This window comes from Miniopterus schreibersii (genome assembly GCF_964146895.1).
Source record: "Miniopterus schreibersii genome assembly, chromosome: 14".
Lineage (NCBI taxonomy): Eukaryota > Metazoa > Chordata > Mammalia > Chiroptera > Miniopteridae > Miniopterus > Miniopterus schreibersii.
Window position 1 is genome coordinate 36,197,213 of NC_138114.1, and position 25,085 is coordinate 36,222,297.

The 25,085-nt window shown below is 44.3% G+C and overlaps 1 protein-coding gene across 31 annotated transcripts in view; it reads right to left on the bottom strand.

Moving 5' to 3' along the window:
• SORBS1 (sorbin and SH3 domain containing 1) overlaps positions 1-25,085 on the bottom strand; it is a 204,682-nt gene that overhangs the window by 145,041 nt on the left and 34,556 nt on the right. For all 31 annotated transcript variants that reach the window (XM_081157853.1, XM_081157851.1, XM_081157860.1 and 28 more), the window contains exon 2: positions 5,997-6,085. In XM_081157853.1, coding sequence (XP_081013979.1) covers positions 5,997-6,025 — 29 coding nt within the window. In that variant the 5' untranslated portion in view covers positions 6,026-6,085. The remainder of the gene's footprint in view (positions 1-5,996; positions 6,086-25,085) is intronic.

Sequence of the window (25,085 nt, forward strand, 5' to 3'; positions counted from 1 at the left end):
TGTGTGGCTAGTTAGAAGGCTTAATAACTGGCTGGAGAGTGTCACCTCCTGAAAATGAAACACTATTATATATCCAAACTGTATATGTGCCTTAGAGGAATTCTTGACCCCTCATCCCCAAAAACTTAAGAACCAACGAACCAATTATAATAGTTAAAGTTCAATTGCAAAAGTTCAAGCATAAATAACGCAGTCGATTTTTCAAGCATACCTCTGCAGGAACCACTTTTTATTTAACCACTGCAGGAATCAGCAGCCCAGAGAAGATCTCAGTGAGGGAAAGAGTGAGTTGTCTCTGTGTTGATAAGGAGACTGCAGGATGAGGGCACTGCTGTGAAGAAGGTATCAGATGGTGTCTCGTCTAAATTAGTCAGTGGAGCAATCAATGATCTCGTCCCATGACATTCAGTAATCACTGGAGATGAGGCTGATCTCCTTGTTTTAGTGACAACCCCAAGAACAATCTAATGTTTACCTCCCCAAACCAGAGAGGAAAAAGGAAAGACAAAAGACGTATTTCACTCTCTATTTGTAGTCACTAGATGGAGGAGAAAATATCTTGGCTTTACATGTGGCCAATAAATGTGACACAACTTTCCTGTTTGCTGAAAAAGTACAAAATCAAATGTGTGAATCTCTTAGAGAAGCACCAAACCTAAGAAACGCCAGTGCTACATGAAATGGGTCTCCTGCCATAGTAGGACACAACAACAACCCAATGTGGCAGCCCAGGGAGATCCTTGCAATGATCCCTGCAGGAGCTGCTCCAACAGCACACACTCCAAACAGCAGTGGGGTGATCAGCAGCACGGGTCCTAGACACTGAATCCTAGCCTTCACTTTCAGAAAGGTGACAACTTATACAAATTCCATTTCGAGCATTTTCCTATGGCAGTGAACATTCTTAATTAAATTTGACTGAACTCTGGGGTTAGAAACTATCAAAAACAATAGATTCCAAATGCCCTGTCCTGTTCCTCAATGCACTAATAAGCCTTTGCTCGGAAGGGCAGCAGAGAGCTGTCCAGTTGAAATGGCCAGGATTTGTGGCTCAGCTCATGGCAATCCATATTTGTCTAAAGCAGCGGAATAAATACTGGCTAGAAAGAGCCATAAATCCTTTTTGAAAGAAGGGAAGGAAGGAGGAACTGGCCTGACATATCCCTAACATGCAAAACTTTGAAATTCAACTTTTAAGAAGTCTAGTTCCAAGTTGCTTATGAGCATGACACCTCGAATATACAAAGGCAATGGACAGTGAGCAGGCAATGACCTCAGTCAAAATACACATCGAGCAAGAGCACTCAGAAAACCAAGTAGTGCAGGAACCTTAAATATTTCTAGATCATGGATTAAGCCTAAAAGGGATACTGTTATGCTTTTTAAAGTTAATATATAAACATGGTACAGAAGAATTAGAAGTATAAATGGGTGCACAGTGAAAAGTAAGTCTCCTCCTTACACCACTGTCCTCCCCACAAGGCTGCGCATCCCCAGCATTTCATGCTGAGATGGTCTAGATGGTCTACATGTACACAAGCACCGAAGCACTGTTGTGCTTATTATTATTACTATTGGTTGATCTGAGAGAGAGAAAGACAGAAAAGTTGATTTGTTGTTCCACATATTTACGCATTCATTGGTGGCTTCTTGTATGTGCCCTGGCTGGGGCTCAAACCCGCAAACCTTGGCATATTGGGATGATGCTCTAACCAACTGAGCTGCCGGGCCAGGGAAGCACTGTTCCTCTTTTAACTCAAGGACACCACCATTTTTTAACTGTCCCACCACTCTATGTCTCTAGGGGCACAAGAAAGTACCATCCTTTTATTCCTAAAATCACTTACTGAAGAAGTAAACAGGGAGGAGAAATCCTCCCCAATATGACTGCCAGTAAGTTTCATATTTTTTGAATCTTCTTTAGGTTCCACTCTGTGGAGCAGAAGACAAATAAAAACCGGGGCTGATGTCAATCATCCTGAATACCATTTCACTGAAATCTTCATTTTGCCGTAAACCGCTGGTTACAGATACAGAATGCCACACAATCAATGCTCACTTTTCAGAGATTAGATGCTAAAGAAGTCCCATTGAGGATATTTTCACTGAAATACGAGGGTCTGGAAATGCATGCAAAAGCAAGTCGGGGCTGCCCATTTCCCAAGTGGTTTGCAACAGCACAGTGTAGAATGCTGCAGTGTCACACTGCTCTCAACACTGCACAGTTCCCCATTCTCCTGTCATTCCACAGAAGGCCTGAGAAGACCAGGCCTGGGGAAAAGTGAAAACGGCAGAGGAAATCTTGAGGATATTTTAAAAAGCCTGGAGGGAGGGCTGCACTGCGGGGCTCACCAGGGCAGTCAGAGATAGGTGGGGCCCAAGCTCAAGGCCAGAGAGAGGAGGCTGGCAGGCGCTGAGCTGGTAACGGTGGGAAGGGGAACACACTGTCCACGGGGCTGGAGATAACAAAACTAAAGAAACTCACCAGGTAACCCAGAATGGAAAAACTAAGGAGCCCAATGAGAATATGCAGGAAGTTCAGGAGGACAGTTTGGAAAATGGACAAAACCAGTATGTAACAGCTGTGTTTTATGCCAGAAGCCCATAAACAGATGAAAATGTGTGGAATTCTGAACTGAATTCAATGGATGGTACCTGAAATGCATGTATCTATTACAAGCATCAGAATATATTTCTGCTGCTTTTTATCTTGTAGCATTTATTCTTGCTATTTCAAAGATACCCAAATTACTTCCTAAACTGAGGTACTGCAAATCACGGTGCCCGTTTGACTGTCTTCAGAAAATTTTATCACGTCTAACTTTCATTTGCAAAGTGACTGATTTTTTGGGCATGTTTTTCACTTAGTGAACCTTCATTTAATGAACTTTTGGATGATACGATTATAGGATGAAAAAAATCTGAAACACTAACAGTGAATTAAACTTAATAGTCATCAAAATAGCTTATAAAGTCCCAGTGCACATAAAGAACAGTGTAGTTTACAAGCTATTGGCAAAGGATGCTGGATCTATCTGCTTGCCAGCCAAAGGCACGGCCCTGTGCCAACTGCATAAATGCAATTTATCATTCACTTAGCTGACCAGATTGAAAATTATGCAATTCTAAAACTAATATTCTTTCATTTTATATATTTTTGAGGTACAACTGACATTCAACAGTGCATTAGTTTCAGGTGTACATAATGATTTGATATTTATATACGCTGTGAAATGATCATCACAATAAGTCTAGTTAACATCTGACACCCTACATAGTTACAGAATTTTTTTCTTGTGATGAGAACTTTAAAGATCTACTCTCTTAGGAACTTTCAAATATGCAATATAGTATTATTAAATATAGTCGCTATGCTGTACATTACTTCCTCAGGACTTATTCATTTTATGATTGCAAGATAGTACATTTTGACTCACTTCTCCCATTTTGCCCACTTCCCACCCCCTGCCTCTGGCAACCACCAACCTATTCTCGATATGTATGACTAAAACAAATTTTTTTGTTTTGGGGGAGTCACAGTATTTCCAAAATTTTTATATAAGAAGAGGCTTTGTTACTACACTTATATCACATTATCTCATTTAAATAATTTATATTTGCATTACATGAAATCATATCATATTCATTAGCACGTGTTTTCATTTACTTCTTAGTAGAGATTATATATGGAAAGTCCACGCTTTGCCTTCCCTCTCTTCAGATCCTACCTATCCTCTCTGTTCTCTCCCTAGGTGATCTCATCCAGTCTCAGCACTTTAAATACCATCTACATTTTGATGACTCTCAAAAGTACCATTTCTAGCCCCAGGCAACTCTACATCTCTATGAGAATATCAGATGGGCATCTCAAATGTAATATGTCCCAACCAAAACTCTTAGGGTTCCCCCAAACCTCCCTCTTTGTAACCCATCTCAGTAAATAGCAACATCATTCACCCCAAAACACCAACTCATCCTTGACTCTTCTTGCTCACATCACCCCCAACCCAGCAGGCTCTCAATATAATCCTGACAGTCACTGCTTCACATCACCCCATAACAACCACATTAATCTGAGTCACGCCTGAACCACTAAAGGGGCCTTCTGGAGGCTATACTGATTCTACTCTTGCCCCCAAAGTCTATTCCACTCAAGACCCAGAAAAATAATTTTGAAGCACAGAAAGATCACATCATTAGATTACTCAAACTTCTCCAGTGGTATCCAATCATGTTTAGAGTAAAACCTAAACTCCTTACCATGGCCTACAGACCTGGCTCCCACCTACCGCTGATCTCATTTCATATCACTCTCCCTCCCCTTGACTATCCCCAGCTCAAGGCCAGCCAAACTGGCTGTCTTCCTGGTCCTCCATCATGCCAACCTCCACCATTGTCAAAGCCCTTTCTGTTAGCTTGCTGTGCCCCCTCTGCTTAACATTTCTTCACTCCTCCCCAGATTTCTTCACTCCATTCGGATCTCTGCACAAAATTCCTCCCCCTTTCTCCCTGCCCCCCACCGCACAGAAGCCTTTTCAGATCACTCTTTCAAAAGGAACCCCATCCAATCCCTCCCTTTATTTTCTTTTTTACACCACTTATTAATACCTGAAATCATATATCTGTTTAGTTATTTACTTCACAAAACAATATTTAGTGAGCACGCATCACGAGCAAGGTGCTCTTCTCAGAGCTGGGGATACAGCAGTGAACAGGATGGACAGACTCCTGCCCTCACGCAGCTCACATTCTTGTCTGTCACCCCTGCTCTGATCTAAGCTCCAGGGAAATGTGGACAGTCTGTCTTGTGGCCACCGAATCTCCAGTGCCCAGAGTAGTGCCTTGGCACAGATTGGGCATTAATACATATTTGCTGAGTGGGTAAAGTATCCCACCCACCTGAGGCCATCTGCTTCCCTGGGGACTCTCACCACAGAGCTCTTCCTGCCTACCAGATGGGACTCCAGTTATGGGACCCAGAATGTCCACCACATCCCTTTAGATACAGTAATCTGGACAATGAGCTTTTCGAGCCTGAGATGGGTCCCTAGCCCCAAGCTTGCCTGTCCTGACTGCCCTTCCTTCCCACTCCAGCACCCAGCACCCTGCAAGCTCCCCAGGTAGCAGTACCACTGGGATTTGTCTCATAGGGACAGAGGAGCACCTGGTCCACATGGTGGGAGCTGACCAGGCAGCGTCAAACAAGCCAGCTTTTCTCAAAAGAGTGTCTGCTATCAATGCACAGGTCTTCCTGCCTCCTCGGCTCAAGGGGGTCCTGCCCCTCCACAGCTCACACGAGACCTTCAACATCAGCTAGCTGGTGGGCTCAAAGCACTCTCATCTCAACTTTGGAACACATTATTGTTAAGGACACGTACTTTCCTCTTTCAACTGCCACAGAAGCAAAACATTACCTGCTGTAATGAGTAAATAATTTTCTTTCTAAAAAGGAAGATCATTTGTTAACTGTGAAATTATCTGATCGCAAATAAAAATAAAGGTAACTATGAAATGCATTAGTTCGTCTTTCTTAAAAAAAAACCAGCAGCTGCAGTGGTAGTAAGAAGAAAAAAAAGAAAATGCAAATCTTTTGAAGGTCTGGAGGTCTCAGAAAATAGGTATTTAAAATTCACATTTTCATCACGTGTTCACGGTTTATTTGTTAGCCTAGAATTGCCCTGCCAAACAGGATTACCTTATATTTGTCAAGCACTTTATTCCCTTTGAAGCCTTCTCACATTCGCAATCTCTTTTAGCAAGGCAGGATTCATCTCTGTCTGGGCTCAGAGACGTCCAACAATTCACCTAACATCCCACAGTAAAAGTGGCAGAACCCAGTAGGTACCAGAACCCAGATATGCCGAGGTCCAGCCTAGTAGTGTCCCTCCTTTGCTTCCATAATAGAAAGGCCAGTGTGGATCCGTGAAAATCACATCCTATCATCCACTGAAAATATTTCCCTTCACTGCAGAAGAAAAAAACACGCATATATTCACCAGTGGTTTAAGGTGATGGAAAGATGCATTGGTCCTGGAGCTCTGGGCAGACAGAGGGTTTCACAGACTCTTCCAACAAATGCCAGTTCCTGCAATGACAAACACACAGAACATCTGGTATGAATCAGGTACCTGTGGCCTCTCTCCACAGAGGTCATCCAAACACCAATTGCAAGGCACCCTGTTTAGACTCAAAACCCCCATTCTCCCATTCCAGCCCACTCCCTTCCCACTCTGACTTCCCCAGGCAGAACAAGAATCTCCAGTTCACCAGATGAAATGGTCCCCCTTCGAATCACTGGACCTTGGGCAGAAAGAAGTGTTAGAGATCATGTACAATGGGGATCACAAAGCAAGAGCCCAGTAGGTCACATCTAGCCTGTAGAAGGATTAGAGCCATAGAGTATGTTTAGAAAATACAAGCCAAACTGAAAAATCAGAGATGTCATAAAACCCAGACTTCTGGAACCCAGACCTCTGGCTTCTCTTTAAAAACAAAATAAAACAAAACACACACACAAAAAAAAAACAGAACAAAACAAAAAAACAGAGGATCTGTCAAGCTGGCCCATATTCATGTATGAATATGATCAGCTGGTGCTAAGTAAGCTGCCCTTCATAGGCAAGGTTGGCATCCCAATATGCCATAATCCCCACCACTCCCTACTGTCTCAACACAGAGAAGAGCTGTAATTACCACTGCCCTTGCATTATTGTTTTTCTTGGGGTACAGAAATATTTCCCTCTACCTATGATTTTAACAAAGTGGGAAAACAGAAGGAAAAAGGATTGTGGTTCCAAGAGAGGAAAAAATGGTAGATCGCATATAGCAATTTAAGTTAGTAACTTCACTCCTGTAGACATTTGCAATCCCTAAACAAGTACAACACTTGCATTTTAAAGAAGTATAAGCAGAAAACTGACTTGCCCACTTCCACAGTTAGAGGCAGAGCTAATTCTAGAATCTAGGTCTCTTGACTGCCAATCCACATCCTTTCACTATGCCCCATTGCATAGTAGTTTTATATTATGAAACAAAAATAAATATTATACACAGAGAGGGAGAGAGAGAGAGAAAGAGAGATCTGTGTGTGTCTCTCAAAGCTAATACTAAATTCAAGGAAATATAGTTGAAGTATATACTAAGTATATAGTTGAAGTTGTACTAAAATGCTCACCACACCTTCATTTTTCAAAAAAAATATATGAGTAAATTATATCAGGTTCCCTAAGGGCTTGTTTTTCTATTGTGACATTTTCAATAATTTTGCTGTTCTAAGTACAAAAAAATTCTCACAAATACAATGCATCCACTACCTCAAAAGTACTCAGTTAATGTCCCAAACTGTCTAAAATATACTCTTTACGCTATAAAAATTTCCCTTTACAAGGCTATAAATAAGCTTATGTACAAGGTACGAGCACTGTAAATAAGTGAACCATGTTCAACTATAAGGCCTTGGTGGGAGTTATTTATATCAGCCCCTCAAAAGATGTATTGATTCATTCACTCAACAGATATTTACAGAACCTATTACACGCCAGGCAGTGTGCGAGGTGACTGAGATACAAAGATGAACAAGACCCAGTCACTGCCCTTATGTTGCCCTGTTTGGGTAAAAGACAGGCCCAGACTCTCAGAAAGAACTTGAAAACAATGGGTAAGTGTAAAGAGCTGCGTAGGCAGTGTTTCGGGGGGCACTGAGCAGGGGGTCCTAGTGCAGCCGAGGCGAACAAATGCTTCCCAGCATGGACAGAGGCCTGAGGGAGCCCTAAAGCAGGGATGGGAGTGGAACAGGCAGGGGGCAAACTGAGGGGAAGGTGAGAATTACAGGTCATGGGAGAACATGGGCAAAAACAAGGACTAACGACAGCCCCTCCAATGAGGCCTGGTCCAAATCTCACATGGCCTCATAGGTCTTAAAAAGCTCTGTCTTATGCCATGTGTCCCAACATCTGCTAAGACTCAATGCGCAGCCCTGCATGTGCACTCTTGGGAGTTTATCTCTCCAGGTGTCCTCATCAAGAGTGTCACCTGCTCCCTGGCAATGCCCACCCAAGACTCCCTCCAGGCAACCAGTGCTATCCCAGAGTCTGCAGGGCCGAAGAAACAAGGTCTTTGAGAAGCCAGGCAACAGATTTTTCTCCTGCACCAGTCACAAGACAGTCCTGTCTCCACCTCAGGGCCTGGATTTCCAGGGCCAGAATCTACTACACAGACAAGCCTCAAGCAGGAGGTATTATGCGAAAATGCCCCAGTACATATGCCCATCAAAGTCCCCAGGAGGAGTTCTCCTGTTCTTCATGGATAAAAGAGATGAGGCATCACTCCTGATCTAGGCTAAGGCAAAGCTGCGGGTGCAGACTGCCTCTCCCAAAGAAAAGCATTCGGAAAGGGGCATAAAGAGGAGTGAAGACCAAACATATGGCTATGGTTAGGGTTCAGTGTTCAAGACCATTACGAGGAATCAAGTATGCAGAATTCACTTAAGAGTGAAAAGAGCTTCCCTGGATCACTGAGACAGCCTTCTCACTCTAAAAAAAATTTCCCGGCCTCAAACCCATCAAATCAGAATCTCTGATTTGGAGGCCCGAGAACTATTCAGGTGATTCTGATGTCCAGACTCTGGTTCCCAACTGGAAAAGGGTATGTTTCACCCGGAGGCTTCAGGAGCTCCCGAACAAGCTCCGTAAGCTCATTAATTCAGCATCCTGAGGCAGGACTCAAGGATCCAGGCTCTGGGGAAGTTGCACATGCTTAGTACCTTTACCCACTCCCTACAGCACATTATAACAACCATCACTTAACTCCTTTTTATTTTAAGTAAATAAAAATACATAAAATGCCAGCAGCCAGGATGGAAACTAAGTAAAGTGAAGGTGGCCTCCCTCCTCGCTCCAGTCCCTGTATACTATGACCTATTGCCAGTGCCTCCAGATAAAGTACCGGAGTTGTCCAGTCTCAGCAGAGACCTGAGCCCTCGTACACCTATGTAGGCTCACCCTGGCACAACAGAAGGTCTGGGAGCATCCAGTCATCAAGGTGGCCTTCGAGGAACAGCTCCAAGGCACACGGCACTCTGATCAGGTCCTCACTGCCCAAAGAGCAGGACACTGCAGATCAATGCAGTGCCTGGAAACCCGCCAAGCCAGCTGAGCACTGCTCTTCCCAAATTTCCACTTTGTGGTCAAGTAATAACCTGAGCACTCTCAAGCCAAGAATGGCAAAGTAAATGCTGTGTACCACGAAATGACAAATCGGAGTAAGCTGGTTCCTTGAATGAATCAGCCTAGAGAGATCTCTTCCCTGACATCACCAGATGCTACCAAGCGACCTTCAGACAGCCCAGTACCAGAGAAACCCGCACCTGACCAAGGTCAGCCTTCCTGACTGCAAGGCCCAGCAGCAAGGAACAGTGTCCTTCACTACTACAAGAGTCCCCTCAACTTGAGGGTTCTTTGCTTGAGTCATAATGCAAATTTGGAAGAGCATGGGCGCCAGGAGGTCTAGGGAAAGCTCAAGATACTAACTGGCCCCTCCTGGTGGCCCTCAATTTTTAGGGAATAATTTTTCATTGTTCCCCACAGTACCATTATATCCTTGCCTAAAACAAGACCTTTTTCTGACCCAATCCTCCAAAAGAAACCACGAGAGTTGCTCCAGGCCCTGCCAAACACCTTGAACCATTACCTACCTCCTTCATCTCTATCCTCACCTCTACCCCACCCCAAGAATAAAGAACAATACTGGATGCTGTGAAAGTCTTCGTTCCTACCAAACATCAATCCGGACGACCCAACCAGCTCTGGACCAATGGGGAGCTCTCCAGTTACATATTCCCACAGCACCATGCATCTGTCCATCACAGCACAAAGTACTTACTCATGCTTGCCTTTTTGTGGTTTTTGACATTTTAAGAGGTCTTTTGTTTGACTGGCGTGTCACTGAATCCCACTCAATATATTGCCTTCAAAACCTCCAGGTTGTTTCAAGAATATATCTCAAATTTCATGTTTCCCAGCCAAAAGATGGTCAAGCCAATCCATTTCCCAACTATTTAGACTTCCCACTGGCCTCTGAAATCTAAGCAGCAACTAATTATTCCACTAATTTAGTGAACCTTAAAAAGGGCCCGCTTAGAAGGCTAGTCTAGAATTAGAAAAAGTCCCCAACTGACTTTGAGGCTGACCAACTCAGGAAGGAAACAAATCAGAATAATTATCTTTTTATTTTATTTGTGCAGTGTTTTTCCTTAAATCACACTGCATTTATTATTTTTTAAGATAACTTTCTAATATATGCAAAATAAACTCTATTTTTGACCTTGAATAGCACTTCCCTATTTCCCAGAACCAATCCCATTGGGGCCATGCCCAGTGCCACATCCTCAGGACTTGAACACCATTGAAGCTTCCAAGATGCTCAATGCCAAGGTGATTCAAGGATCTCTCAACTCTGGTCCCACTGCCCAGCTGTCCTCCCTTCACACCCCTTGGCAGAGGAAAGTGGGTTTGGAGGAGCTTTTTAAAGTTCTCCCACCCACTCTGCAGATTCAGTAGGAGGAAGAATGAATATTTCCAAGTTCTCTGAATGACAGAAAAGCTCATAAAATAGAATAAAATTAGTTTAAAAAAATAGGAAAATGATTTTTGGCTCCCATTTAAAAAAAAAAAAAAAGCACGCCTACTTTAAATGATTCACAGAGACTTTATACTTTCTTCCTCCCAAAGCTGGTGGTTCCCTCCCTCTTCACCGCTCTACTCCTTAAGATACCCATTCTATATCTGATTTGAAGCTCCCCTGAGAAATCTTGCCAAAGCCCTGAGCACCCCCTGCAGATGGCCAGAGGCTCCTTCCCCTCAAGGGCCTTTGCATTTGCTAGTCTCTCTGCCTGCAAAGCTCTAAATTAAAATAATTTTGTAATTCTTAAAAATATGCCAAAGATTTTTTCCTTTTAAATATTCTGGATTTGTGCCTGCGCCTTAAAAATACCAAGATCTGGCAACACTGGGCCTCAAGGACAATATCTGGTGGAGCTAACTGGGTAGTAGCTATGCCTCCTTAGATGGGCAAGGCTCTCAGACTCATCTCCCTAAACACCAAGGTCAAGTTCACTTGCCATTTATCATGGTGCTTGCCCTGCCTTTTTCTCTGAGAAGATAAATATTTTTCTATCAACAGTAAGAAAATGAAAGACCAACAGGGTCTTGTATTTCCCACAAAAAGGGGTAGATAGCCACACTTTTTCATGAAAGTGAAGAACATTCTTGCGAGTTTGATTTGCAACCTCCCACCCTTCAGAGCACGTTACCTGCCTGACCTCTGAGATTTAGACCCTTGGACTATAACTCTTTAATTTCTTACTCTAAGTCAGCAAACACATTTTAAAACCAAACCACTGGAAAAGAAAACAGCTGAAATGCACAGTATCCCAATCTCCAGTGAATATTCTGGTTCTTTAGCCTCACCTTCCTGAGAACACAGGATCCTGCTCACAGCCACCAAAAGGGAAGGTTCCACCCCTTATGCATGATCACATCCAGGTAAGTAAACAGGATTTATTTCCATTGAAACTGCAGCTCTATCTGTAGGAGAGGAAAAGGCCCCCAGGGCACGCATTCCCCCACCTTTCCCATCACACCCCCACCTCCACCCCCACAGAACGTGCTTGGAATGCAAGTGCCCAGAAAAGGGGGTGGGCAAAGTCAGAGGACCGGGGGAAACTGCCCAGTGAATGTTTTTAGTGCAGTTGTTTCCAATCAGGCTACACAGAAGAATCACCTGGGGCTCCAGACTGATGGAGGAATTTTAATTTCCTCCTCCTCAGGTGACAGTTTGCAGACTGCCCGGTACTGACCGATTCATCTCGTGGCATTTGGAAACCATTCATTTAAAAAATGGTGACCCCGAGCTACCCTCGGCAGCCAGGCAGGACACGCCTCTCTGGTCAGATGTGGGAGCTGTACTGTCCTGCAGGGCAGCCGCTAGCCACACGTGGCCGCTGAGCCCTTGAAATGTGGCTAGGGCGACCTGCAACGTACAACACACACTGGTTTTGAAAATTTTGATGTGGAAAGAAAAGAATGTGAAATCTTACTGGTAGTTTTTAATACTGATTACATAGTGAAATGATATTCTGTATACACTGGGTTAAAGAAAATATGTACTTAAAATTCATTTCACTTGTGTCTTTTTACCTTTTAATGTGGCTACTAGAAAATCTTAAATTCCATACATGGCTGACAGCGTGTCTCTATTGCACAGCCATGCTGGAGGAGACACTCACATTCTAGCATGGGGATTATAATCACAACGGAAAAAATGAGAACTTGGTCAAGCCTGATCTCTGTCTACCACCTGCAAGATCCTGAGCAAGTTATCGATCTCCCTGGTGCCCATTTCCTCCCCTGCACATGAGCATGATAAGGGTGGAAACAAAAAGTAACTAGAAGCACTGGGCACAGCACCTTCCTACAGCTGGTACTCAACACCTGCGCACTTCCCACCCTTCTTCCTTCCCTGGCAGCCTTATGATCACAAAATCTGAACCCAGGATCTCCTGGCATCCAATTTACTAACCACAACGCTCAGTTTGCACAGTGACTGCAGATGGCTCTCCACCCAGAGGATACAAAGGAATCACCTGGGGAGCCCCAACCACCCCCACCCTCAACTCTGACTCTGTCCACGTGGAGTGGATCCAGGTACGCCCACTACTCACAAGAACTGTGGAGCATTCTGATGCCCATGGTCTAGGAGTCCCTCTGAGAAACACTAAGGAACTGGGACCAATACTGTCAGGGCTGCCTCTGGACTGTCCCAGCCCACAGACAGGCCAGCCTGAAACAAGGCAGGTGTGGCCCATGGAGAGCCCAGAAACTGATCAGGGTCTTCCCCAGCAGAGGGCTGCTTTCCTGACATCTTTTAAACTCAGGTAGGAAATGACTGTCTGCCTTAAACATTGCACCATAAGGCAGCTGACACTTCCTCCCCTCACACAAGGCCTCTTAAGAGGATCAAAAAATATGGACAATTTCAAGATGCCCAATAGCTTGATAACTGGGCTAAAAACACTGAGCTGTTTAGCACCCCCACATCTATGAATATACTTACTGCACCTTTCAAAGCTGCAGTTGTCAAGCACGGTCAGTGGCCACAGGTCAGTTTCTGGGCCCATTGATCTTAGTAACAGAGCGATGTGCACAATGTCCTGGGAGCAGGGACCTGCTTATGAGCTGCACTGAAGAAACATTACGGGCGGCGCCTTCCTCACACAGTGGGGAGACCCTCCTCATCCTAACGAAGGCCAGAGTTCACCCTCCCTGGTGTGCAGATTAGCAGACAGGCTCGGAGAGTGAAGGGCTCCCTGAGTCACACAGCTTGGAGGGGCAGAACCAGGAGAGAAGCCCAGATTGTCTGACTCCCCACCTACCGTTAAATGCCAATTAGATAACTGTGTGGGATCCATGCAAAGCTTGGACACTCAGAAACCCCACACAGATGCACAGAACTGATCCAAGAGGATGGAGGAGGATTCTGCAAAGGGGAGCCAAGAGCAGCCTTTCCTTCCTCCACCACCTTGACGAGCAGGTTGATCACCAGCTGCGGGGGTTGGTATCCGCCTGCTATCCTGTTACACGTACAAATTTCCCTCTTTAAGCAAGGCAGGTGGTGGCTTGTACTCTAGAACTGAGGTACTTTAGATCCTGGGGTCCAACTGAAATCATGTGCAAAGGCCCTATACCACTTTCTAAAGGTGTACCCACGGCAAGTGATTTAAATCTCAGGGCCTCGGTTTCCTCATCTCTCAAAGAGGGTTAACAACAGTCTGCACACCTCCAAGGGTTATGATGAAGATTAAAAGAAGCAGTACATGTAAGTGCTTAGTACAATGCCTACAACATAAATGTTGGTTATGATCATCATGATTTTTCTGGGAAAGAGTCCAAAGCTTTTATCAGATTCTCAAAGGGGTCTATGACCCAGTAAAAATTAAGAACCCCTGTTCTACATGCTCAGAATGGAACGAAGGTTATTCTGTGGGAAGGCAAGTACCTCCTCTGGCGTCCCTGCCTTTCTAGAAGAAAGGGATTTGAGGCTTTCTACGCCTCCTGCTCTCAGAGGGCGCAAGGGAAACAGCTCTGATAAACTGCACTGGAGGCACCGAGCGATCATTTCTGTGGCTGGGAAATGCCTCCTCGGACCCCGCAAAGCCCCAGTCTAAAAGTGGAAAGTTAGACGAGACAGGACTAAATCCCAGCCCCAGTTCCCACACGCTCAAGAATAACCCACCCACCCTGGTCTGTCAGGGCGCAGGAGGAGCTCGGGCCCCAGGCCTTCATCACAGGCGCTTGGCCCCCGGCCCTGGACAGCCTGCAAGGAAGTGAGGAGAGAGTCACCTCACTCCCGACACCCAGGACGGTGATGTGCTGGGATGTGAAAAAGACCCGGAGCCGAGGGCCTGTCTGGAAAGAGCTGATTAAGGAGGAAAGAGATTAAAGAGAAAGGATATGAAAGACGAAAGAGATGGAAAACAATTTAAATCTTAACTTTGCTGCTCTTTGGCCTCATGACCTTCGACAAAAAACTCAACCTCAGTTTTTCCATCAATAAAAGGGGGGTCTTGTTAACAGCTTGTTCGCTTCACAGAGGAGTTATGAGGATCAAATGAGATCTATGTAAACATTTAACATAGTATCTGGTAGTAAGTCCGTAAGTGCTCACTCAACTGATGCCAACTATTATTACCACTGTAAGGATTATGATGATGTTGAGAGATGAGGAAAAGGTCAGCTCAGTCATGAAGCCTTACTGTATTGTTGGTTTGGGGTTTTCAGGTGTTGTTACATTAAAAACAAAATCAAGGAATATGTGGGGAGAAATACCAGTCCTAGAGGGAATGTAGGGTCCTGGGTCCAAAACACAGAAGAGCTTTAACTGCAGAAACCCAACCTTGAGACTTCAGCTCAGAAAGTTCCACTTAGGTAGCAATGAAGGTAACACAAATGAGTGCCTAACAGAAGGGCCAACTCGAACATCATACATCTTTAACTCTTAGCTGGAATGGCATCAACTCTCACAAAGTGACCCAGGTAATTCCCTAATAGGCAGTCCATCTTTTATCAACAATGGGGGAATTACTACTTAATAAACACAATGTTGGGTTAGATGAAATCTTTCAAAGTAAGGGACATTTAGAAGAAAAATAAGTATAAAAATAAAAGAGAGGCATCTTTGATGGTAAAAAGACTGGGGACAACAGTTCCCACAGCAACCCTGGTTCCCAGCATAGGTTCCAACCTGTTTTCTTTCCTGAACTCACCTGTTACCTCCTTGGCAGACCAAGAATGAGTTTGAAAGCAACCACATTTTCTCCAAATAATTTTCTCTAATATAAAAGTAATATGTGTTCATTGTAGAAAGCTGGGAAAACAAAGGAAGTCTCAAAGGATACACAACAATCCAACCACCAATGTTAACATGTTCACTTAGTGCTGCCAGTTCTCTCTTTTTTAAGGCAATTATTTTTTATTGAAAGAATCACATCACACAGTTTTTCCTAAGATGCCAGATATGAAGAACTAGTAAAAGCAGTAAGAATCCAGAAAAGTTAAAACTGGCTGATAAAAGGGAGACAAGTTCACAAACACACGTGTGCAGGTCTTGCCTCTCAGAGGCCACTTAAACTCACCATCCAGGATGGTCACTATGGTCACCCCTGAACTAAGAAGTTTAAACTTAGAAGATCAAAAAAGAACTCCACCTACTAAAACAATGTCCTTTAAATATCAAAAAGTCTAGCATTTCAAACGAGCATTTTTAAAAACACATTTCAAAAAACCCCAAACCTATGAAGTGTTCCTTGGCACAAATGTGGGTCAGTTCCTGGTGGGGTTCCAGGATAGAATTTCAAAAGATACTGTAATTATTCCTCATGTCACTGATACAATTCTGTCAGACTCAAATAAATCAAAATGAAAAAGAAAAACAAAACTGAACCTCTTTGGGGACACACTTGGTGCTTAGAAAACATGAGTTTCTACCAGCATCTTTTATGGTTGACTCTTAAAATCATTTTTAATACTACTTATGCCAGAGTAACAGGAAGAGTAATTTTTGTTGACTGGTTTCAACAAACTGTACCTTCAAGGCTGCCCTCATCTGTTTATTGAACAGAAGTCCCAGACAAGGATGTCAGTTCAGCAGGAAAGAACTTTCCTGAGAAGAGCCACCCAACATTGGCAAGGGTGGCTCCTTGAGAGAGTGAGCTCCTCATGGCTGGACATATGCAAGCACAGTTGTACAAACCATGTGGCTTACAACTTTTAAGATTCAGAGTCTTCATTTCTTACAGTGGAATTCCCGAGGGCACTGCCCTGTTGCCTTCTTTCATTCCTCATTAATGAGAAAGAGGGTAAGATCACTGATGTGAGTTCCAGTGAAGACTTTTTCAGAACTCAGAAGGGCCATAAATAGAGGCAAAAGTCAGGAATGGGAGTCACTCATGAGACTGGAGGAAACAGAGAAGCCCAGAGGAATGGCCTCTAGATTTGGACAAAGAATTCAGAGGTGTTTGCGGGTGGCTCTGGGAAACTCAGAGACTCAAGAGTAGAGTCCATATGCCCTACTTTGAGACTGAACTGCAGCTTTTCTGGAAAAGATGGACTTCATACAAATCCCCATGGGGCCTCAGGACACAGGCGTCTCTGCCACTGCCCCACAAACCCTGGACATGACCAGTCAAATATAAACAGAAGCTATCTCCTTGACAGTGCCCTGGAGCTGAGAGTTCACAGCAGGTGCCTTCCAGGACCCCCAAGAAGCCAAGTCCAGCAGACCATGGCCACAATGAACTAGATACTGTATCTTCTCTACACTCTACTTTTATGATAAAAGCCAGGGTAACAAAATACACTTATACTTGTGCGAAAAACCATCATGCAGGAGAAGCCCTGACTCAGTTCAGATTCCCATAGGCCCTTGTTTTGGTCAGTCCATGGAGCTAGGAGCATCACATGGACTTACTCAAACCTAGAATTCTGGACAGACCTTAAAAGTCTTATTGGCAAGATCACAAAATGCCAAGAGATGTGCATGTTACTCCATGTAAGGAACCCTTGTCTTCTGGGGTAATGTATGTCATGACTTTTAGAGAAGCAAGACAGGATTTTTCCTCCCTCGAAGACAAAGAGAGGCAGTGCATGGAGAGGAGGAGGGGAGCTAAATTCTTACCTTACATGGTGAGGGGTCAACAGATAATGCCCAAAAGTAGCAAAACATGCAAGCTACTGAAAAATGTAGAAGTAAATACCAAAAGAATTAGTTAATATTTTTAAATGACTGCCACTGGAGAGTTGGGGTAGAGGTGAGGGGACAGGAGACTGTGGCCTTGGAGAAATATGCATATGTTAACTATGATAAACACTACAAATTTTACAAACAAGAAAAAAAGGGGAAACGGGCTAGGATATCTTGGATGCATATATTTTTCAACTTAGGATATAAAAAATAAATAATACTTTAGGTAACTGATATTCAAATATTGTTTCTCCATATTTTTCAACCGTAGTATTATTTTTTAGTAACCTTTCTGATTAAAGTAATACTGTTCACTGTTGTTGTTTTTTTTAAAAATAACACCCCTTCCAAAAAGCGGGGGGAGGGGGAATAGTTATAGAAATCACCATCCAGAGATAACCACTGGAAGGCTGAGAGGTAGTTTCTTTTTATATATGTGCCTATGTATATGCATATCGATAAAAACATTGAGAATTCTTTTTAACTCTTTGGACTTATCCAATGACCATAAGGTTTTTGTTTTATTTTTAGTGGGAAGGGATATTTTATTTTGAAGAATATTAAATAAAATGAGCCTTTGCTTTTTATACCATCAGTCAATATCAAGATATCATTCCATAGGGTTAGGCATGTCAGGTAATATTCTGACTTCATGGTACATTTACAAAGAAAAAACAAACGCTTTTTGCACAGTGATTCTTTGATTTTCTCAGAATTCCTAGACATAAAATTACAGCAATGGGGTAGAGGCTTTACTGTCAACTGGTTTCCCCTCAAAGTGTGCTGTTTTCTGACTCTGTGGCCTTGTTTGTTTCCTCCTGGGCAAGTCTCTCTGTGTTTCTCCTCTCCCCAGGCCCCCAGCTTGTCGCTCTCTCCTCACTCCACCCAACGTCCTGTTTTATTCCTCTCTCCTACACCTACACCTTCTCCCTGCCACCTTTACCTCGATGCAATATGGAACCGAAGTCACACATCTATTACTTTTTGCATTTGCAAAATAGAATTGTCTTTAAGTTTAAAACAGGAATACAAAGCATTCCATTTTTGCATTTTCTACAGCCCATGCTGCCTTTTATTTTTTTATTTTTTTAACAAAGGCAGCTACAGCCCCAGGGCCTGGGGCCTAACTAGGAAACCCTTCAAATAAGAAGAGCTCTTACTCCTACTCCTGCCTGGAAAAGCCAATGCAGACATGGACGAGGCCTTATGTGGAAGGCACAAGGGTGGCTTCCCATGGGGAGGCCAGGGAGGAAGACTACTGTCAAAGCCAACTTACTCTGCTCCTGGAGCACCCAGCCTGGCATTGCCCCCTGTGGGGGAGTCAGTAGGTCCAGAAGGCAAACCTGAAACAACCAGGGCACCCAGCTGAAGAACCACTTACTCATCCATCCCTCTAAGAAAGACCTGCCTCTTTTTCTAATCATCCAAAATGCCCGAGTCTTTTTCCACAAGAGCTACTTTTAAAATCAGGTCACCCCCCATCCTGCACATAGATTTTTCTGTAACCCAGATGCTTGAGTACATCTTAGAAGAGCTTTCTGGGTCCTGATTACTCTTTGAAGTATAAGCACTCTCTGCCACCCCTAAGAGATCTGCACACTTCACACGGCTGCCTTCTACAGCTCCAAGTGGCTGATAAAAACTACTGACCAGACACAATCCTAGGTCTGCCACATGAGGCCTCCCACAGAGAGCACGCACACGGGATCCGGTAACCCAGCCAGCTGTGAATCTACCTGCGGCCTTATCACCCAGGCCTCACTCTCCATTTTAGCCATAGGCTCCTAGAGAGATTCTTCCCGTTAGATGCCTGAGGTCAGCATGCATGGTACTGTATCTACTGCACATCCCTGAGTCCATGTCAAAAAAGGCATATGATCCAATTACAGGCTCACGCTCCAAGAACTTATACTGGTTCTTAATTATTCCTGCATTCTTCTTGGTAACTGTTCCCAAGCCATCTCCTTGTGAAGACATGTGAAATTTAAAAAGAAAGAAATAAAGAAAAAGAAATGGAAGCACAAACGAGGCGGTTCTGCTTTCCCCAAGTATTTCCCCAAGAAAATCAGGCAACAGCTCCAGTTCTGAGACATAAGCGAGGAAGTTCCCAAACAGTCAATTTTCTACAAATGATGTCGGCACCTGGGAGAGGTGGTGTGGAGGGGCGAACAGAAGGGATGGACCAGTTCTCATCAAAGAGCACAGATGAGTCAAGTTTTTATACAGTGGCAAATGTTCCTCTTGGACTCGCTTCAAACCTGTGTGTGGGCCGGTTCTCTGAAATAAACAAAATTCTCTTGTATAACAGAGGTTATGGGGTGACTAAGAGGGTGAGGATCCCAATGGAAAAGAAATCACCCACAAATCACCTTTGACTAAAAGAAATCACCCACAAATCACCTATGACAAATCAGATCAGTTCTTCTGCCTCCACTGGGCCTTGACTCTGCAAAACCTGGCCAGGGACGTGAAGCCATTAAAGGGCCCGTGTAACCACAGAGGGATGTGTATATGCTCCAATTTAAGTTCAACAACCTGAACCGTTGTAGCTTTTAAGAGCATTGATACGCCCTGTTCCACCCAACAAAGAGCTGGAATGCCAATCCTGGCTCCAATCAGCTCCCATACGCCGCCGAGGGAGGCACAGTGTCCTGAACAGCAGTTGGCCAAACACGTGTGAGGGTGGTGCAGCTGCTGAGCTTTCATGTTTACCAGGAAGAATGAGTGTTGATTTTGCAGATTTTTGATAATGTTTTCACAGCCAGTGTTATTCCCAACCCATTTTAAAATGCAATCTGAACAACACCCCTTTCCTCATCAGTCTCCTTGAACTTAAATGGTTCCATCAACCTCAGCCCTGGAAGCCTTTCTCCACTGGCCCAGTTTGGCCAAGTAAAGGAGCAGAAGGAAACCAGGATCTACAATGGCAGGGCAGGGAGAGGAATGTTAAATTCACACACAGAACACTTGGGCTTAGGACCCTGGTCCCAAGCAGGTGCACAATTTCCCTTGGGCCAGCAAGCATCACCTAGGAAGGGCTCTAGCAGCTCTTTCAGTTTGTAGTTGTACTGAACTGATTCCATGTTCTTGCTTTAAATTTAGTTACTAAATTGAGCAAATCACGAAAATTTAAAAGGACTAGAATGAACTAAGAAGTTACTTTAGGCTGAGAGCAAAGAATGGGCAAAACAACCACCATCTTGCCGGAGGGACCTGGCATCCCACCACAGAGAGGGCTCAGGCTAGAAAGAGCCATTTACAAAACACTGAGAGTCTGCCCAGGCCCTTTTGAAAACTGGGTTCTTGGGTTGTTTCCTGATTTTTTTCCACAATCTTGAACATTGACTATTATGCAGAATAAAGAAACATTTAAAGGGACAAATATATCTCTGGGAGACACAGGAAGAATGCTGTTTGAAGCAAGGACTTTTTCTCTCTGTCTTTCTCTCTCACACACAAACTCAGACACACACTCAACTAGGCTTGTGAGTAATCCGCTGCTGTGGCTGATGCCCAGCTAACTCCGCCGTAGCCAGCAGTCTCTGCCAAGCACTGATGCAGTGGAATAGTTGTCTGACCAGCTCCCTTCCTGATGCTGGTCTATTTTAGGTTAAAACTTGGGCTTCATATAGGGCTCAGGCTTGCCTGGGGCTCCCCCTTTAGAAGTACTATTTGGTGACGGTCACCCTTCAGGATACTAAAAATGACACTGTGAAGAACAAGCCAGTTCTACACCCTCATTGCCATGGCTTTGGGATCTGTGCAGGGATCAACTGTAGCCAGCCCAGAAACATCATAGTGAATTTACCTATCTTATTGATCACCTATCTGTACATCCAGCACACTATGTAGACATCATAACTTCCATGACGCTTACAATATAATTTCAGAGATAGAAATCAGACCAGTGAGCCCTAGCTAAGTGACTCAGTTGGTTGGTGTGTCATCCCATACACCAAAAGGTTGCAGGTTTGATCCCTGGTCGGGGCACATATGGGAAGCAACCAATCTTTCTTTCTATATAAAGCAAAAGAAAAAATATATATAAAAAACCAATCATCAGTCACAAGAAGTTGTGAGAATGAATCAATTGTGGCCGACACAGATCACCTGGATTTTGCTCTGGGCCTTGGGGCAGGAGGAGAGTTTGTGTAAGTAGAATATGATGGAAGACATTCCGGGTAAAAGACCTCTTTTGCAAACATAACAGAAACCCAAACGCTTTCTTCTCAGAGAAACCAATGGCAAGATCATCTGTTGGCAGGCCAAGAAAGCAAGCATTAACAAACCCCCTCCTCGTCCAGCCCCACAGCTTTGTGTCTCTTGGTATGAATTATAGACTCGAAGGTGGTAAACGCTAAGGAGGACAGATGTCCAAGCAGGAGCTTCGGGGTGGTTGGAGTGAAAGTGGTACCGACCACATGCTGGCAGACTGAAAAGAAAGCAAGTCAAACTCTCTTTCATCTTCTCCCTAAGTGTGGTTCTCAGATCCCTGCTTCAGAATCCCTGGAATCTCTCCAGACTGGAGAAGTCAAAATCTTTGAGGGTGTGGCCAGGGAATCTGCATTTTAAACAAGCCGCTCAATATGATCCCAAAAGTATAGAAATTGCTGCTAGCTTGTTCCAGCATGCCCTCTTCCAAAACGAGAGTAATCAGAGAAAAGTTTGGGTGTCTCAATTAAGAAAGAGAATTAAGTAGAAACCAAACATGTGGTGGAGAAAGGGAGTGGCTAGAGCAATTAGTGGGAAATCTCTTACGGTGAGAGAGAAATTATGATGATAGGCCACCCAGCTCCATGGGAAGACCCTGCCTCCACTGCAACCTTGGAAGATCATAAGAAAGAAGGTGATTTCTTTCCAGGAACCAAAGAGGGCTTGTTTGGGTGGATCTGGCCCAGTCTCAAGAATGGAGTTCACCAATGTGGATGGGACTGTTCAAGTTTGGCCCAAAGCCCCTGCAAGAGGTACCTCCTTCACATACACCAGAGCCCTGAGAACTGGTGACGGCCAGAGGCCATCCCAAGTCCTAAGGGATCCAAGGAAACAGTGAAGCTGCTCTACCCCACTCCAGACATCACTGTGACTGACCTGACCCAGAGTGGCCAATGGTCATTAGCTCTGTCTGGCTACAACATGGCCCTGAACTGACTGGTATCTACACACTCCCAACGGTCAGTGGGTTTCACAATCACTCTCTAGGCCTGAGGCAGTGGAAGGGCTAAGCGGCTCCAGGTCTAAATGGTGTGTGCCAGTTCTCAAAGTGTGGTCACCAGCCCAACAGCATTAATATCACGTGGGAACTTGTTAGAAATACAAATTCTCTGTCCCCACTCTAGAGCAACTGACTCAAATCCTCAGGAGGGGCCAGCAATCTGTGGCTTAAGGAGCCCTCCAGGTCTTTCTGATGCAGCTACAGTTTGAGAACCTGAGCGTTAATGCGATTAATAATATGAACCATAATCAGCAAAGAAGGTATCTATTTACATAGGCCTATAAAACACTTATCTTAGGGATATCCTCTTCTAATCCTAAAGTCCTATAATTCATTTGAAATCTCATAGCAATGTGGAGGTAGATAAAGCAGCATTATTACCCCATTTTGTAGGTAAGGTGATAGAGGCTCAGAGAGATGAAGTGACTGACACACATTACTCCCACCCAGCCCTTTCATTGACAAGCCACAGGACAGTTACTGAGACTGTAAGTAATTAAGTTACCAGCCCACACCAATCTCTTTTCCCCATGGCCCAAGGGGATACTGTTGGCAGCAGAAACTGACATTTTTATCTGGCCCATTGTTACTCACCTCAAATGACTATTTCTAAGACCATCCTCCAATAATTCTGGCTTTGAACTGAAAAAGCAATTTTAAAACCACTGCAAGACAGATCCACTTAGACTCCATGCAGACGTAACAAAGACAACAACCCTCAGCTGACAAATGGGCCATGCGCCAAAAGTGCATTTTTAAGTTGGAGGAATGGAACTCAGATTGCTTTTTCCCATGACCAAAACATGGAGCTGGTGGTTGGATCCCTAGATCGTCTGGAAGAGAGAGAGGCAGAAGGGCACAGGTAGGTTTGGCTGTGAGCCAAAAGCTTTCCCATCATTAACCAGTGTGAGACAAAGCCCAAGTCACTTTGCCTTTCTGATCCTCAATTTTTTCATCTGGAAATTATAATACCTTGCAGGGCCGTTGAGAGGATTAAATGACAATGTACATATAGTGCCTGCCACACAGTACACATTGAACAAATGGTTGCAGTTTATGTTATTTAACTCCTAAAGTAGCCATCATACTGTATTTTTGCCCTGAAAACAATGCAATTAAAAAAAGCAAACATTTGAAATTACAAAAGGATTGACTGTAGAAGGATCAACTACTTCCTAAAAGACCAAGGAAAAAGAAGGAGGGTTGCACACTTAGGGGGCAACAAAAAAGGTCGGGTCACCCGTTCCCCTGGCCATTGGCCTTCCCTCGGCTCTCAGCTCAATTCTTTGGGGAATCTTCCTTGTCCTCCCAGACTGGGTCACATCTCTTTAGTATATGCTCCAATGACCCCAAGTGCTACCTATTCATAGCCTTACAATGATTATAATGTAACCCTTATATGTTTAAAGTCTATGTTTCCCACAACCCCATTAGTTCCACGGAGTCAAGGCCCAGGTCTGTTTCTGCTCACCAATATCTTTCCCTGATACTTTGCCCTGTGCCTGGAATACAGTAGGCACTCAAATATTTGGAGAATGAGTCATACCAGGGCAGCTGGGCTGGGATGAGTAATGGGAAGAAGAGGTTGTGTGCAGCTGGCTGTGTATATGTGCAGATAACTCATAAGTCGGAGGTCTATGACTCAGGGTTGCCTAGACAAGCATACAACTCTTTCTGCCCAGGAAAATCAGTCTGCCTCAGCCATATCACTTGGACAATAAAGGCTGATTATTAAACCCACAAGTTATTAAATCCACAGGCATCCTCTTCTGATGGGTGCCCATCCCCCAGGGCCTCAGTCTGCTCACAGGATGAAGTGAGGATGAAGTGCAGGATGAAGTGAGGATGGTACAGGAGTCCAGGCAGGTATGGAATGTGTAGCAGTTCTCCCCAGCCTCACCCCAGCTTGAACTCTGAAGCAAGGAGTGCGAAATGCTGCTGCTAGCTGCATTTTACTGAGTGTGTATGTGTACCAGGGGACGGTCTGGGGTGATCCTCAAAACCCAATGAGATGGGTATGGTGCTCAATCTACAGATGAGAAAACGGAGACTCAGGAAATCAGAAACACACTGATGCTCACATAGTTACTAAGCAGAGGGAGCAATGGAATGCAAATTAGGCTGCACAGTGTGTGCGCTCTTGGCAGTATTCAACTCCCTCTCCCCATCGCGTATAAGTTTCCCCAGACTGAAGGATGCACAGGCCTCGGTGAGCCAAAGCAGAGGTGAGAGGATTCCAGTCCAGGTTCTTCCACTACTATGTGATCCAGGCTAAGTCATATTACTTCCCTGGGCCCAGGAAGACTTCCTCCCAATAATGTAAAAAAGTGGACCAGATGACCATTAAGAGAAGAGAACCAGTGCTACCGAGCACAAGAAATCTCCTGCCAGTCAAAACTTATCGTTAAATCACATCTGCCTGGACCTCACCTGGACCCTGCTATGGGGCTGCTCAGCTCTCCCTCACCCAGAGTGGAGGACTGCCAGAGACTGACTGAAGTTTCAGGTAGGGAAGAAAGGAACAACAGAGGCCACTGACTTTTCTACCAGACCCCCTGAAACAGGCTTGGAGTGAACC